Source organism: Primulina eburnea, chromosome 1, assembly GCF_022965805.1.
Source record: "Primulina eburnea isolate SZY01 chromosome 1, ASM2296580v1, whole genome shotgun sequence".
NCBI lineage: Eukaryota > Viridiplantae > Streptophyta > Magnoliopsida > Lamiales > Gesneriaceae > Primulina > Primulina eburnea.
The window spans coordinates 2,211,279-2,227,687 of record NC_133101.1 but is presented as its reverse complement, the minus strand read 5'-3'; the positions used below and the strand labels follow the sequence as shown (position 1 = coordinate 2,227,687).

Genomic DNA, 16,409 nt, shown 5'->3' with positions numbered 1-16,409 from the left:
ATTGATAAGTTCTAAACTTATCAAATCAAGCTCGAGCTCGACTTCAAAGTCTTAAATTTATTTGGAAAATTTCCAATTAGATTCATTTACATGCCTAGGAAACCCAAGGCACAATAAAAGTAGTGACATTATGATGGCTATTACAGTAACATAAAAGGATACAATCAACAACGTAACATTAACTGGTAAAGTTTTGCCAGATTTTGCATAGCATTTCACTACATAGGACAGCATAGTGAAAATATTACTACATATGGGTACCCCCCCTCGTCGGGCGACATACATGGTTCTTCTTACGAGCATGTTCTTCGTTATGGTGCTGTGTTCGACATGCTGATCCGTACCAGCAGTCTTGCCTCTGTAGTGCCTCCGGAGGTAGGTACTACAAAAATTTACAAATAATGTTATCATTCAAATAGCCATCCATATAAACATCAATTATTTCCACGAGGAAAATAACCTGGGCTTAGTTAATGAATATTGATGAGTGAAATGATATATGACAGAATCGCCGATACGAGTTAAAACAATCAGAAAGAAAGTTGTCAAAAATTGCTAGGCTACAATCAGAAAGAAAGTTGTTAAAAAACGTGCCTATAATATTCCACTCGATGTCTAACTAATACAAGTTTATAAACATGAGCCACTGAAATTGAAAATTGCTCAAGGAAGCAGAAGCTTACATGTTTTGGTAATGTGACTCGGAACCAGTATAAGAGAAACGAGACTAATTTGTCGTAGCACTCACTGCATTTAAGGACAAACAAAAACAACGATTTACTTTGTGCTTGGACTCAAAGTAAAAATAGAGTTATGACAAGAAGAGATATAGAATTTTGATCATCATGCGTGCTAATTAGATTTAATGGAAGATAATGTAAATAGCACGGTGGCAGCCATTATCTTTAACAAACTTTAAGAGGTCTAATTATATTCAATAAACAGTAAATTCCAAGTTCAGAATTCGTTAAGTTCTCAATACTTTTTCGGGTTTACATAATATGACATGGACTGGATTTGCATAAAGCAGACATATATAACATAGTGATGTACAGAATAACTTACTTGCAGACGAATGTTTGCGGATTGATCATCTCAGAATGATTCAATGGTAGCCTTGTCCTGTCTGAAAGAGAAAGAAGATAAAACCAAAACAAAATATTTAAATCAACAGTATTTATTTCCAAAGCAGATGCACACCAATTAAAATCCTAAACTAACCCAGAGTGACATCAAGGATATCCAAGACGTGTCAAGTTACAGAAGACATTAGGCACAATATTTGTCTTAGTTCAGGAAAAAAAATGAAAAAAATGATAAAAAAAGTGGTGAAAGAGGACTTGCCTATTTCTCGGTTATTCATTTTTGTGACCCATTCTGAGATGACATCCTGCAATGATCTTCCCATCTGCCTTACGCATTTTTCAGTTATCTGCAAAGAGAAAAGAGTATGTGAAGACATAAACCTGAAGACAAACAAAAAGAAAGAAAAGAACAAAGTAAAGAAAGAGAAGTATGAAGATTTTCCATACGTCTTGTTCGTGTCTATTCTTTTCATGCACCAAAAAGGGTATCCTAGAGACAGACCGCTCCGTAATCTGCAGAATAATATTCATCAAGAAGAAAAAACAAAAACATAGAAAATGGCGTTCTCAACAAAAAAACAACAATATTTACAAGATGAAAGATAAGGAACTCCGCACTTCGCAATTGTCCAAAATGACGAGACACATTAAAGTAAGTCAAAAACAAAATCCATAAGCACTCAACCAGCAACTGAGCTAATGATCAATGAGCATGAGCATCAGGAGAAAACAATGTGCTTACGGGTTTTAAAATTTCACGACTGCAGACAGGATGGATATCACTTCCTGTAACCCCCAGGGAATGCCAATAGGCACCACAAAATGCACGATCACATCCTAAACCTTCAAAGAAAGGAATCTTCTGATGCTCGTACAGATTTGTTGAAATATATGGTGAAAATACAATTTAACACCGAAACAGTTCACCACAGAGCAAATATATGCATAAGAACAAATGGTTTTCCTACCAGTGCACATTGTTTTCACATTCAAACAATTTATGGTAGTTCCGAGTTAGATTCTACTTACTTCTAGAAGAACAGAGATGCCAGTCACATGTATAATCATTTACAAAGTAAATAACAACCTGACCATCATCAAGGTAACATAACACTTGAATGGCAGGTTTTTATGGGCAAAGGCACAAACCATAGTAATGAAACAATACTTCAACTATGTACTAAAAACTCTTGACAGTTTACTGCTTAGGCTTAGTCCTAAGAATATCTGTTCAAAAATGAAAATGTAGGAAATGACTTTTTTTTTGCCATGTTATGAAAATAGTCATGAAGGTCATCTTCAGTCCCAATAATCTCGGACATGATTTCACTCTGAAGTATTGCATCAGTAATGTCAGGACCTACAATGAAAATGCCTATTTAACGTTCCAAAAGAGTATTAAGGAAAACTAAATTTAGATAGTCCATGACCAATTTCCTTTTCCTCCCTCCTCTTTCTTTCTTTTACTTGTTTCTTGTTAATTAGTGGTTAGGGTTCATGTAGGAGGCTTTTGTTGAAACTTTCAGGTTTGTTCAACCTAATAAATTAAACCATGTACATGATACAGGCAAGAAATATACAAAACTATTCAGAATTTACAATCAGAATACGTCAAAATTTTGCCAGTGCCCTAGTTCTAACAACAGTTGCAGAGCCCTCCACCCCCCAACCCAAAGAAAGGAAACCATTACAGTGTTGTGGTACACTGGCATTTGATCTGGAAGGCATCATCCCACCACACGTTTGACATTGAAGATGAATTGTGCTTTGGTTGCATTGGAAACCAGCATACTCGTTGCCTGAGATACATGCATGACAATTTCACAAGTAGCTAATGGTTTGCAATGAAAATACAGTGGTGTATATCTGCCTTATCCAAAATATTAGCCAGAATTTTCGCATTTCAAGTCATAAAATGTTCAAGATTACCACATTGAGGGCATGGTGCATTCTCCTCATCTGGTGGAGCACGTGCTCTCTTCCTGCTAAATTTCCTTCCGCTGCTGATTACCTATAAAAAAAACATTAGCAGTCAGCAGTCACTCTAAATTTATGTACCAAATTCTGACAGCTTACGATGTGTAAGATGAAAAATTAGACATAACACACGTAAAATGCATCTAGAAATATGGTTAGAGAGCTTTTTATAATCATCCATGTTCAACTCGATCAGAAATTTTAGAAAATACTTAGTATCCAAATGCTTCCGAAGTGAATCGATTACAAAGTTGTTTGGTGGATAATTGGAAAGTGGGATGGGAAGGTCTAGGATTTTTCTATTTAGTGGGATGGGGTATATGCAGAAGAATGAATAGTATAAGTAAGTTACTTAAAACATTTGAACACACAGTGCAAAGTAGTCCTTCAATAACTTGTAGTGTCCTTTAGAGGAGAGAAGAAACAAAACGTTAAATGCTTTATCATTGATTTTATAAATGCATATATATGACTCACAAAGCAAAAATTAAGCATAGCAGCAGGTTTATAGATAAGCATACAAACAAATAATATAACTTCAATGACACAAGAAAAGAAATAACGAATTCTCAAGTTCACCATGCTAAAAATTCATCCCTCGTTGCAGCCTAAGCCTGACTTATTTTCTGATCAAGGCAACAAAATATACAACTTACAAGGGGAGATTTAATTGACGCATGTGAATCTAAAAGTACAATGTCTTCACTTGAACGCCTAAGAGTAGAATCAGCTTGCAATATATCCTGCGCAGATAAAATAAGAATTTAAGACAAAGAATTATATTTCATACCCTCTCATTCCAAAAGGCCAAATAACTGATGCAAGAGTGCATTCTACGTGATTGGAATTTGGACTTTAGCTTTATGGAACTTAACATCATGAATATATTTTCTGAGCTTTTCTCAACCGAAATTAGGTTCAAAATACAAAAATTCATATTTATTAATTTAATGGACTACCAAATTTTCACCAAAGAACTGGATGGAAACAACCCACCGGCATCTATCTGCCTACATATTTGCATGATCAAAGGAAGAAAAAAAAGTGCTGTTATAGTTGACAACATGAAATTTGACAAGAAAGTAAATAGGAAAATGCTTGACAAAAAAGATACTCTAGTTTGCTACAATTCTAAAAGAAGAACAAAAAATCCAACACAGATGAAAATAGTGACCGACTATTAAAAGATTTAAGAAAGTCAGACAAGATGGAGAAAACATTCTCTGATTGAATTTGTGAGTTAATAACAAATAAACAGCTATATACAATACTGGCTGCGGAAAATCCCTTACCTCTTCAATGTTATGCAAAAAATGGTTCCTTCCAACAAATTGTACAACTGCTCTACACTGAGGACATAAAATGCTAGAATGTTTCTCTTGGCACTGTTTCAACCACTCCGAGAAGCACCCATTGCTGGATGAGACAGGAGGTAACTGATAAAAAAAATCTGAGATGGAAATTGATAGGAATAGGAGGAGGTTAAGAGACATACCAAAAATTGTGAAGGCAGGGAGCTACAGTTACAACGTCATGCCAAACACTTAAACAAATAGAACATTTTGTATGTTCGGGATCAAGAACTATCTGGCATAGACAAATTTACAATAATGTCAACTGTATCAACAAAATTAAGTGATAACAGAGATTACACTTGAGGCCGGATTCTGTCACCTGCAGCTGTTTCTTGCAAATTTCCTCGGCTGGCATTACTTTAAATCTGTACTTCATAAACCCTGGTAGCATTAAAAGATGGGTAACTTAAGTCCCCAATTTATATGAAATTTATAAAATATTAGTTATTTTAAGTAACCATCAATCGTTTGTGATTAAACAAACAAACTTCTTACAAATGTGGAGAGGTATTGAATTCTAACAGATTAATGGTTGGGGGAATAATTACAAACATCAGAGAAATTGTAAAATACACTTCAGAAAGCTTTGTTATTGACCAGCTGGTAAAGAAATCTAAAAAATGAACTAGTTGCTATTATACCAAATACTACTGCACTTCAATCTTATCACATTTCAAGTAATTTTTTTAATTAACTGAATAACTGATGGCTGATGCATTTCAACTCTACAGTGCATAATAAAGATAGACACGTGTGAAGCCAACATCATTAGTGTTTGAAAAAAATAATATGAGCTACTTTGGAAATTGAAAAAGCAGAGCCTCAACTATATGGCGTCCTGAAAAGTGCTTCAGATGCTTGGACACCAAGATGGAGCGAAATGCACATCTGAGATTTTCCTTGGACATTAGATTCCATAAAAATTTCTCAAGCATTCACAGCAACTCACAGGTAAAGTTCCTCCGATGCTCATTGGGATGTATCAATTAAAAGATTTGTTTGCAAGAATAACTAAATTGAAAATAGATTTTTTAAATAAAATAAAATACCAAACTTTAGCAAATAACAATGGAATAAAAGATCTAGAGGTCCGAATTCACTCAACTATCCACCATGTGTAATTTCTTGTAACTATGTTATAAAAATCCTTCTTATTCATTAGCCAAGAATCCTATAGTTATCTACTCTCTCTCTTGAGTGTTAAATAGATATTGGTTATCTAAAATTTGATTGCAATGTTCCCATCAACAATCTACAAATAAATAACACATCAAGCACTAGATTCTCTATAGGCTTCAATAGCAATATAGGTCCTCCCAAACTCTATAAATACCATTGATGTATGTTTCTCTTTTCTTGTTTATAATTTCTTTTTCCAAGTGATAAATTGTAAACATATAAATCATTCAACTTATGGCCAATAAATTGAAAGCATTAAGATTAGAACAATACAAATGAACAATATAAAGAACTTAGTTCATATGTTCCAACACATGGTTTCTAGTTTTGTTCCATCATTCCTCTAGAAATAAAAATTAGTTCATAATAACACAAGCAAATCAATAAAACATAGTTCTAAAACAAGACATATCAAATGAAAAATAAAAGAAAGAAGAACTTAGAACAAGATTTTGAAGTGCTGTTTCCGTCCCTGGATTTGTGCAAAAGATATTTCTCAAGAACTAGAAGAACTTGAGCCTTCAATAATTTCGAGCAGCCTCCACTCCTTCCTTGGCTCCCCAATACCCTAGATGGTAAGTAAATGATGTCTTTTTATAGTCCAGACAAGTCTCAAATCGTAGCACACCATTTTCATAGACTTTCATGCGCAGCCCACAAAGTTACAGATTTTTCGGACTCTGTTTTTCGAAGACCGCAGGTGCGCTGCTGTTTCGGGGAAAACTTTCATTTTCGAACTTCAGTGACCGCGGGTGCGGTAGAACAAGGATGCTTCGGCAGATTTTCTGAAATTCGATTTTCCTTGACCACGGGTGCGGTCTCTTTGTTAGCGCGGGTGCGCTGGAGCTTCGACAATTTTTTTCTTTTGCACTTTCCAATTCAACACTTTACTACTCCAAACTCTCATTCTAAGCTTCCAAACTAAAACAACAAAAACAACAACAAATCACATAAAACCCGCTCAAGAATCACAAAATTCTAAGTTAAAAACAAGTAATAAAAGTACAATAAATTGCACTTATCAAACTCCCCCAAACTTAATATTTTGCTAGTCTCGAGCAAAACAAAACAACATAAACAAACAAGTCATGAAATATTTTAAAGAACTTGGCCTCAAGATAAATTAACAACTCTTCATGCATTCACAAGTCAAATCAATCCAACCACTTTTTCATCCGGATAAAATCACGCAATCGGTTAATTTTCTTAACTTCTTCAACTCATGTTTCAAAACATTTTCAATCGATTTCAATTTTTACAAACACAAATCAAGAGGTCCTTTATGGTAAAGATTGGGTTCAAAACCATATTCATTCAAGAAAGGAATACTAAATAAATATTTGATGCAATGAGGTGTGTGTAAAATTGATCAAGATTCGTACTCAATGAAAGTGTTTATCGATTGTCCATAAGCTAAATCCTCCCAAACACTCTCCACTAGTATATTGGACAACTATGACTTGGTCAATAGGATTTGCAATGCTTGTAATGTTAGGCATTGGCTCATGGCTACAAATGAAGATTAGGAATTCAACTAAGGGAGTAAGTTGAATTTTATCTCTTTTGCAAACTCTATTTCTTTCTTTCATCTCCATTTTTTTTTTTTGCATTTCATCTCTTTTTTCTCACATTTTTCTCCAACTTCTTCAATCAACATCATTCATCATTTTCTTTTCTTTTGTAGGAGAATATCACTTTCTTTAATCTTTTGAATTCTTACTCCCTTGGGAAGGTGGGAAATAATTATATAAGATATTCAAAGGGTTGGTAAATGTGGGCTACATGAAAGGATATCGAATGGGGGTCTTTTACACATATTAACGTGTGCCATTCGAATTCATATAAGCTCAAAGAGGTGACAAATGATAAATTATTTTTATTTGGTAGCTTGAAAGGCTCAATCGATCCAAAAAATCACCTAAATCATTCCTAAATCATAGTTTATCCGTATTTCGCCTCGAGTGTTGTTTGGATAGTTCTAGAGAAAATCTCAATTCACCAACACAAAGTAGAATCTAATCATCGTGAAAAATGGTGTCTCAATACATCAAACAAATATATATATATTCAAAATAAAAGTGCTTGGCTTCAAAGAAATTTTAATAACACAATTCTTTTCTCATATAGGCTCAAGAGGGCATCAACTGAATATTTATGAACAATATAAATAGGCCCAAATAAAATCAAAGATCGCCTCAATCATATATGTGCTTGCAAAAATTTATTTCAATATCAAATGAAAATCGCAGAGTTGTATAGAATTTATAAGTCTCAAATTTACCAAATCTCATGATTGTTCTCCATTTTTTTTAAATTGATTGATGGACATTAATGAAATGCATGACCTTTCTTCTCAATACAAAAGTTTTTTTTTCATCATTGGCCATTTCAAATAAAAAATTTCATGGCTATGACACTACAAACACACAAGAAAAAATAAAACACTCAAATAAAACTAAATAAAATGAACAACACACAAAATAAAATAATATCTCTCCCCCAAACTTAAATATGTGCATCATCCTCGATGTAAATGATCATAAAAGTTAGACGAATACACATACCTCGGGCAACGACCGTTAGTGGTTATCGCCATCCTCGTCATCTTGTGGTGGTTGGAACTCCGGCGGGTGGTATATGGGCGGCCACTGTGGAGGAGGTGGAAATGGATTACCAGAGGTTGAAGCTGATGGAAATTGCTGAGCCAAGACAGACGTAAAATCCATCATATATCCCATAAATGTATAGGTCCTAAACCGAAACTCATCCATGTCTTGGCGTTGATTTCTCATTTCTTCTTCCAAATGGGTCAACCCATCTCTCATATTTCCTTGTTGCGGTTGTGGTTCTTGAGCTTCAGCCTGGGCACGTCTTTCTGCAGCTCTTCTGTTGAATTCCCTTTCAGCTCGACGTGCCTCAGCTTGTTCACCTCTCACTGTCCTATGTGGTTGAACTACTACAATGGCATTTTTCGGCTTTAACAATTCTTCATTCACTGCCCAAGTCACTCCCGCATTCTGGCATAATGCAGTGATAAGAGAAGGGTAGAGGAGTCCACTAGGAGAGTTACCTTTTGCATAGTCAAGCATCGAACTCTGAAGCAATTGACCTAAATCAATTGTCTTCCCTGTCATGATGCAAAAAGTAAGGATTGCCCTCTCCTTGATGACGGTGGTGGTATGCTCGGTAGGCTTAATCCTAGCAGAAATAAAGGAATACCAATCTTTGGCAACTCTTTTCAGATCAGATTTTGCTAGGCTGACATGCACATCTTCTCTCATTCTCCACTCCGCTCCCTCTATGCATGTTGTTTGAAGAATATTATTATAATCAACTTGCTCAGTCCGGTATTCTTCATATTCATCATGCATACATAGAGGTATACCATACATCGTATTGATAGTATGTGCATCAAAAGCTACCATTTTTACCTCGCACCAAAACCTTCAATTGTTCATGCTTAACCTTAAGGTTAGCATAAAATTCTCTTACCAACGTAATGACAGCATCTTGTGGCTGCCTGCCAAACTCCTCCCAATGCCGAGCAGTAAGCATTAATCCAATTTCAGTTCGGGGGAAACTCAGATCAAATCCCCTTTCTTTTATAATGTTTTTGTTCAAAAATTTTCCATATTTTCCTCCGCTTTCTCGTCCCAAAACCTGTTTGCATCGTAATTTACATGTGCGGTCTCTTTGTTAGAAGTTGGTGATTTGAAGAAAACAGGGTAAATTACGCCAGAATGCGGGAGTGACTTGTGCAGTGAATGAAGAATTGTTAAAGCCGAAAATGCCATTGTGGTAGTTCAACCACATAGGGCAGTGAGAGGTGAACAAGCTGAGGCACGTCGAGCTGAAAGGGAATTCAACAGAAGAGCTGCAGAAAGACGTGCCCAGGCTCAAGCTCAAGAACCACAACCACAACCGCAACAAGGAAATATGAGAGATAGGTTGACCCATTTGGAAGAAAAAATGAGAAATCAACGCCAAGACATGAATGAGTTTCAGTTTAGGACCAATACATTTATGGGATATATGATGGATTTTACGTCTGTCTTAGCTCAGCAATTTCCATCAGCTTCAACCTTTGGTAATCCATTTCCACCTCCTCCACAGTGGCCGCCCATATACCACCCGCCGGAGTTCCAACCACCACAAGATGACGCAGATGATGAGAATGGCGATGACCACTGACGGTCGTTGCCCGAGGTATGTGTATTCGTCTAACTTTCATGATCATTTACATCGAGGACGATGCACGTATTTAAGTTTGGGGGAGAGATATTATTTTATTTTGTGTGTTGTTCATTTTATTTAGTTTTATTTGAGTGTTTTATTTTTTCTTGTGAGTTTGTTGCTTGTGTGTTTGTAGTGTCATAGCCATGAAATTTTTTATTTGAAATGGCCAATGATGAAAAAAAACTTTTGTATTGAGAAGAAAGGTCATGCATTTCATTAATGTCCATCAATCAATTTAAAAAAATTAGAGAACAATCATGAGATTTGGTAAATTTGAGACTTATAAATTCTATACAACTCTGCGATTTTCATTTGATATTGAAATAAATTTTTGCAAGCACATATATGATTGAGGCGATCTTTGATTTTATTTGGGCCTATTTATATTGTTCATAAATATTCAGTTGATGCCCTCTTGAGCCTATATGAGAAAAGAATTGTGTTATTAAAATTTCTTTGAAGCCAAGCACTTTTATTTTGAATATATATATATTTGTTTGATGCATTGAGACACCATTTTTCACGATGATTAGATTCTACTTTGTGTTGGTGAATTGAGATTTTCTCTAGAACTATCCAAACAACACTCGAGGCGAAATACGGATAAACTATGATTTAGGAATGATTTAGGTGATTTTTTGGATCGATTGAGCCTTTCAAGCTACCAAATAAAAATAATTTATCATTTGTCACCTCTTTGAGCTTATATGAATTCGAATGGCACACGTTAATATGTGTAAAAGACCCTCATTCGATATCCTTTCATGTAGCCCACATTTACCAACCTTTTGAATATCTTATACAATTATTTCCTACCTTCTCAAGGGAGTAAGAATTCAAAAGATTAAAGAAAGTGATATTATCCTACAAAAGAAAAGAAAAAGAAAAATGATGAATGATGTTTGATTGAAGAAGTTGGAGAAAAATGGGAGAAAAAAGAGATGAAATGAAAAAAAAAATGGAGATGAAAGAAAGAAATGGAGTTTGCAAAAGAGATACAATTCAACTTACTCCCTTATTTGAATTCCTAATCTTCATTTGTAGTCATGAGCCAAGGCCTAACATTACAAGCATTGCAAATCCTATTTTTTTTTTGAGAGGAAACAAAAATTTTATTAAAACTGAGTTTAATGGTTACAAAAGCGGATAAGTTATCCGCAAGCTAAAGAAATTTTACAATATCACACCACCGTTGCTACGACCATACGTATTTCCAATCCCTAATCAAATCCGAGATTGTAAGATGTTTGTATTCCGGCAGAACTACCGTCGAGCTTGCAACTCTGAACTTCAATATTTCCCAGACTTCTTCAAAAGACCCGAATTTATCTTCAAAAATTCTAGTGTTTCTTTCCAACCATATGGACCAAAATGTGCACTGAACAATCATGTACCAAAATCTGGAGTGTCTTTTCCCTGCTTGCCAACTTGGTTCTAATATGAGCATATCATTTGCCTTCTTCGGAAGAATCCACAGACACCCGATTTCTTGAAACACCTTGTTCCAAATGCTATGTGAGAATGAGCAATGTAGTAATAAGTGATCTTGACTTTCCTCAGTTTTTCGGCATAGACAACACCAATTCGGGCTTAAAGCACAGGACGGTCATCTTCTTTGCACGGAGTCACAAGTTTGTAGTTTTTCCAATGCCACTATCCACGTGAAAACTTGAATCTTTGTAGGAGCAGGCACATCCCAGATATTGCGAAAGAATGGAAAAGACTGGGTAGTTGAATTGTTGAAGAATGAATTGTAAAAAGACCCAACAAAAAACAAACCCGAGGAATCCCCCAACCACAATCTGAAATCCCCCACTCCCCTGTGCACCCTAACTGACTCTAAGACTCCTAGCAACGCTACGAACTCACGTTCCTCCGTGTCCAATATACTAGTGGAGAGTGTTTGGGAGGATTTAGCCTATGGACAATCGATAAACACTTCCATTGAGGAATAAATATGGTTTTGAACCCAAGTCTTTACCATAAAGGACCTCTTGATTTGTGTTTGTAAAAATTGAAATCGATTGAGCAATGTTTTGAAACATGAGTTGAAGAAATTAGAAGTTAAGAAAATTAACCGATTGCGTGATTTTATCCGAATGAAAAAGTGGTTGGATTGATTTGACTTGTGAATGCATGAAGAGTTGTTAATTTATCTTGAGGCCAAGTTCTTTAAAATATTTCATGACTTGTTTGTTTATGTTGTTTGTTGCTTGTTTTTTGCTCGAGACTAGCAAAATATTAAGTTTGGGGGAGTTTGATAAGTGCAATTTATTGTACTTTTATTACTTGTTTTTAACTTAGAATTTTGTGATTCTTGAGCGGGTTTTATGTGATTTGTTGTTGTTTTTGTTGTTTTAGTTTGGAAGCTTAGAATGAGAATTTGGACTAGTAAAGTGTTGAATTGGAAAGTGCGAAAGAAAAAAATTGTCGAAGCTCCAGCGCACCCGCGCTAACAAAGAGACCGCACCCGTGGTCAAGGAAAATCGAATTTCAGAAAATCTGCCGAAGCATCCTTGTTCTACCGCACCCGCGGTCACTGAAGTTCGAAAATGAAAGTTTTCCCCGAAACAGCAGCGCACCTGCGGTCTTCGAAAAACAGAGTCCGAAAAATCTGTAACTTTGTGGGCTGCGCATGAAAGTCTATGAAAATGGTGTGCTACGATTTGAGACTTGTCTGGACTATAAAAAGGCATCATTTACTTACCATCTAGGGTATTGGGGAGCCAAGGAAGGAGTGGAGGCTGCTGGAAATTATTGAAGGCTCAAGTTCTTCTAGTTCTTGAGAAATATCTTTTGCACAAATCCAGGGACGGAAACAGCACTTCAAAATCTTGTTCTAAGTTCTTCTTTCTTTTATTTTTCATTTGATATGTCTTGTTTTAGAACTATGTTTTATTGTTTTGCTTGTGTTATTATGAACTAATTTTTATTTCTAGAGGAATGATGGAACAAAACTTGAAATCATATGTTGGAACCTATGAACTAAGTTCTTTATATTGTTCATTTGTATTGTTCTAATCTTAATGCTTTCAATTTATTGGCCATAAGTTGAATGATTTATATGTTTACAATTTATCACTTGGAAAAGAAATTATAAACAAGAAAAGAGAAACATACATCAATGGTATTTATAGAGTTTGGGAGGACCTATATTGCTATTGAAGCCTATAGAGAATCTAGTGCTTGATGTGTTATTTATTTGTAGATTGTTGATGGGAACATTGCAATCAAATTTTAGATAACCAATATCTATTTAACACTCGAGAGAGGGAGTAGATAACTATAGGATTCTTGGCTAATGAATAAGAAGAATTGTTATAACATAACTACAAGAAATTACACATGGTGGATAGTTGAGTGAAATCGGACCTCTACATCTTTTATTCCATTGTTATTTGCTAAAGTTTGGTATTTTATTTATTTAAAAAATCCATTTTCAATTTAGTTATTTTGCAAACAAATCTTTTAATTGATTTTTCTAAATAAAATCGAGACTATTTTAATTACAAGCATTAATATACATTTATATACATACTCCTCGTGGGATCGACACTTGTACTCGAAAATACATTTTATTACAACTTGATGTTGTGCACTTGCAAGCAATTAAGAAAATACGCAACAATTCTCCTTGAACATTAGATTCCGTAAAAATATCTCAAGCATTCACAGCAACTTAGTGGTAAAGTTCCTCCAATGCTCGTTGGCGATGTATCACATGTTTGAACTAAACAAAGCTGAAGGGTAGTGTTACGCTGATGGTGGGAAGAAAAGAAGGTAAAAGAACAGGTTCAAACAAAAGACAATTATTCCTTCATTCTAATACATGTTTTTTCTGCAGATTTTCTCTCTGTTTTGCACCAACTCAGCTTCCGTTTCATCATAATAGTTAATTATTCCCTGCAGCTTTTCTTATAATAAAATAACAAGTAGGCATGAATAATAGTTGCTATTGTAGAGGATCAGCTACAACACTTACAGAGGTGGTTAGACATTTACCACCAACCAAGAGTTCCATAATATGACATCCACACTGAGTCAAACACATTACCAACTAAAAAATTGAAATGACCAACATTAACTCTTACCTTGAGCCTCAGGACCCAGGATTATTTCGCTGCCACAAGTGATGGCAGCTGTATCATCACCTTGAATCACCGTGTCATCAACAAGTATCGAATGAGAACTAGCTAGCAAAAAACATAGCTGTCAAGTGCTTGGAGATTTTTAAAAGTACGCATCGCAATCTATAACAGAATATATAGCACCTCAAAAGGAATCAAACATGCAACTGTCTTTCTCTAAAAATTTCAATCAGTATCAAATGTCAAGCAAATGATAGTGTTATAGACCAAAGTTTAATGCACAGCACATAGATACCTTTCAAAGGGACAGATCTTGTCGCCAAACTTTTAATAAACACTTATTCATTGTTAGAGTATCAGATTATTAAAACCATTAAAACTAATACAAATATTCCCCATTGGCAAATAAATGAAATTTGAACCAAGAATCCATGACATTAACTTTTTGTTGAAGCCAATTCATGTTTTATTCAAAAAGAGAGTTCATTCTCAAGACCAACAGCAGCAGTTTTACTGCAAGCTTCAATTGTTAAAGGCAAAAATTTTATTCAGCAATTTAATAGATGATTTAAAGATCATTCCAACAAACTTTCAGAAAGATAATGGCTCAGTTTTGAGCAGATACAATTCTATCACAACAAAAACTCTTCACAAAACTAACACAAAATCAGAGAAAAATTCAGTAAACACAAGTTTTAAAAAAAAATCACAAACCACATATTCTTTATCAAGGCAGAAACTTGATCCTTGTTCTTTTCTATCCTGCACCACTCTTGCTTTTCACTTGAAGAACTATTGATCTCCGATAAGACAGTGACATTATCAGATCTCAATTCTACATCTGGATATCGTGAGTCCAAAGGCACTGAAGAAAGATGGAAGCAAATATTTTATGAAGGCCAAATTAGAGAAAGAGTGAATCTAAGTCACCAGCAAAAATCCAAAATTGTACAAGGGACACAAAAAGATTCCAGCTTGCTGACATTCCCAAAAACAGGCAATCATTTGAATTGAAAAAAGAAATATTTCAACCAAAAAAATCACAAGGAACACAACACTACACACCTTTCGTTATGCCAAGCAAAGGTCACACACTACAGTACTTTGATCAATCTTACTCTAATAATCAAATTTCCAGAGACCCAGAAACTCTACAAATCGCAGAGTTGACTCAATCTAATAAAGATTAAAACCCAAAATAAAAAAGAGAAGATGAAACAAGAAGCTTAGTCTTTTAAACTTAAAAAAACATTACAAAAAATCATGTCTTGCTTCTTATTCTTTATCAATTTACCCAGTTTAGCCCAAATATCTTCACCGGAGGCGGTGGTCCCTGAGTTTTCTCCTTTTTCCATTCTCACTTCTTTCTTCTTGATTCTGCAAACACCGTCCACTTGTATTATTCTGAAAGGCTGTTTATGTAGAGCCAGGATGAAGGTTGCAGAAAAATCAATCTATTCTAATAATAATAATAATAAGAGTGAGTCTCATGTGAGATCGTCTCACGGATCATAATCTGTGAGACGGGTCAACCCTACCCATATTCACAATAAAAAGTAATACTCTTAACATAAAAAGTGATACTTTTTTCATGGGTGACCCAAATAAGAGATCCGTCTCACAAATAATATCCGTGAGACCGTCTCACACAAGTTTTTGCCTAATAATAATAACAAAAATTTGCTTCGGAAGGATTTTAAACTTCCAACACTGTTTCTTTTCAAAAAAAGTTGTTGCACTCGAAATGGTGCTTCAATTTTTTTATTTAAAGGAAATAATGCAATATTTGAAAAATAATTTTTTTCCATAATTAATAACCAAGGTAATTCTTAATTAAGAGTGATATATAATTTATTTTAAACAAACATATTATATTTAAAATTTTAAAATATTTCACGTTAATTATCATCCACGCAAATATAATTCAAGCATGATTTAATAATATGACTAAACAAAATCTTAAAGATTTATACTATAGTAAAAGCTGTCTTATTGCTATATTAAACCTATTTTTTAACTCCCGAAATCATTTAGCAATATATTTTCTCGAAACATTTACCACAATTAAAACCAAATATTGTAAAATTCATTTTTTATTCATGTTATGATTATTATTATTATTATTAAGTTGCTTATATTATTTTAAAAGAAAATTATTTTAATCCCATTTTTATTTCAACTCTTCACATATTCTCATTGTCATATTTGCTCGTCATGCCCGTTACGTGATAACTACAATCATCGACATCAATAATTATGGATAATTACTACAAGAGATTTTTCCCCTAGGTGCAGATTATTCGAGTCAATCGATGCAATCTGAGTTTTTTTTATTCGATTAGAAAAAATATTTAATTTGTATTTGAAGTTATCAATGAATTTGAACATATTCGAACTTTTTAGTCAAACTATTTTATTAGATATTTCCTGAGTTGCTCTAAAGCTTTGAAGGATATTACATTTATGATTTAAACGCATAGGATTTAAAA

At 34.5% G+C, this 16,409-nt stretch overlaps 1 protein-coding gene across 3 annotated transcripts; it reads right to left on the bottom strand.

Moving 5' to 3' along the window:
- Nucleotides 1-37: 37 nt before the first annotated feature.
- LOC140806797 (uncharacterized) lies at nucleotides 38-15,392 on the bottom strand. 3 transcript variants are annotated; one of them, XM_073163380.1, is made up of 16 exons: nucleotides 15,215-15,364; nucleotides 14,986-15,096; nucleotides 14,635-14,785; nucleotides 13,924-14,021; nucleotides 4,737-4,798; nucleotides 4,558-4,649; nucleotides 4,355-4,478; nucleotides 3,719-3,805; nucleotides 3,015-3,096; nucleotides 2,777-2,884; nucleotides 1,828-1,928; nucleotides 1,533-1,598; nucleotides 1,341-1,432; nucleotides 1,066-1,122; nucleotides 684-747; nucleotides 38-382 (listed from the first exon to the last, which is right to left on the bottom strand). In XM_073163380.1, the coding sequence occupies exons 3-16, from the start codon at nucleotides 14,637-14,639 to the stop codon at nucleotides 248-250; spliced, it is 1,173 nt and encodes a 390-aa protein (XP_073019481.1). In that variant the 5' UTR covers nucleotides 14,640-14,785; nucleotides 14,986-15,096; nucleotides 15,215-15,364; the 3' UTR covers nucleotides 38-247. The 3 variants fall into 3 exon arrangements, with proteins under 3 accessions (XP_073019481.1, XP_073019448.1, XP_073019544.1); XM_073163347.1 differs by lacking the exon at nucleotides 14,986-15,096 and having other exon boundaries at nucleotides 15,215-15,392; XM_073163443.1 differs by lacking the exon at nucleotides 14,986-15,096 and having other exon boundaries at nucleotides 14,635-14,720; nucleotides 15,215-15,366.
- Between the last annotated feature and the right edge of the window lie 1,017 nt (nucleotides 15,393-16,409).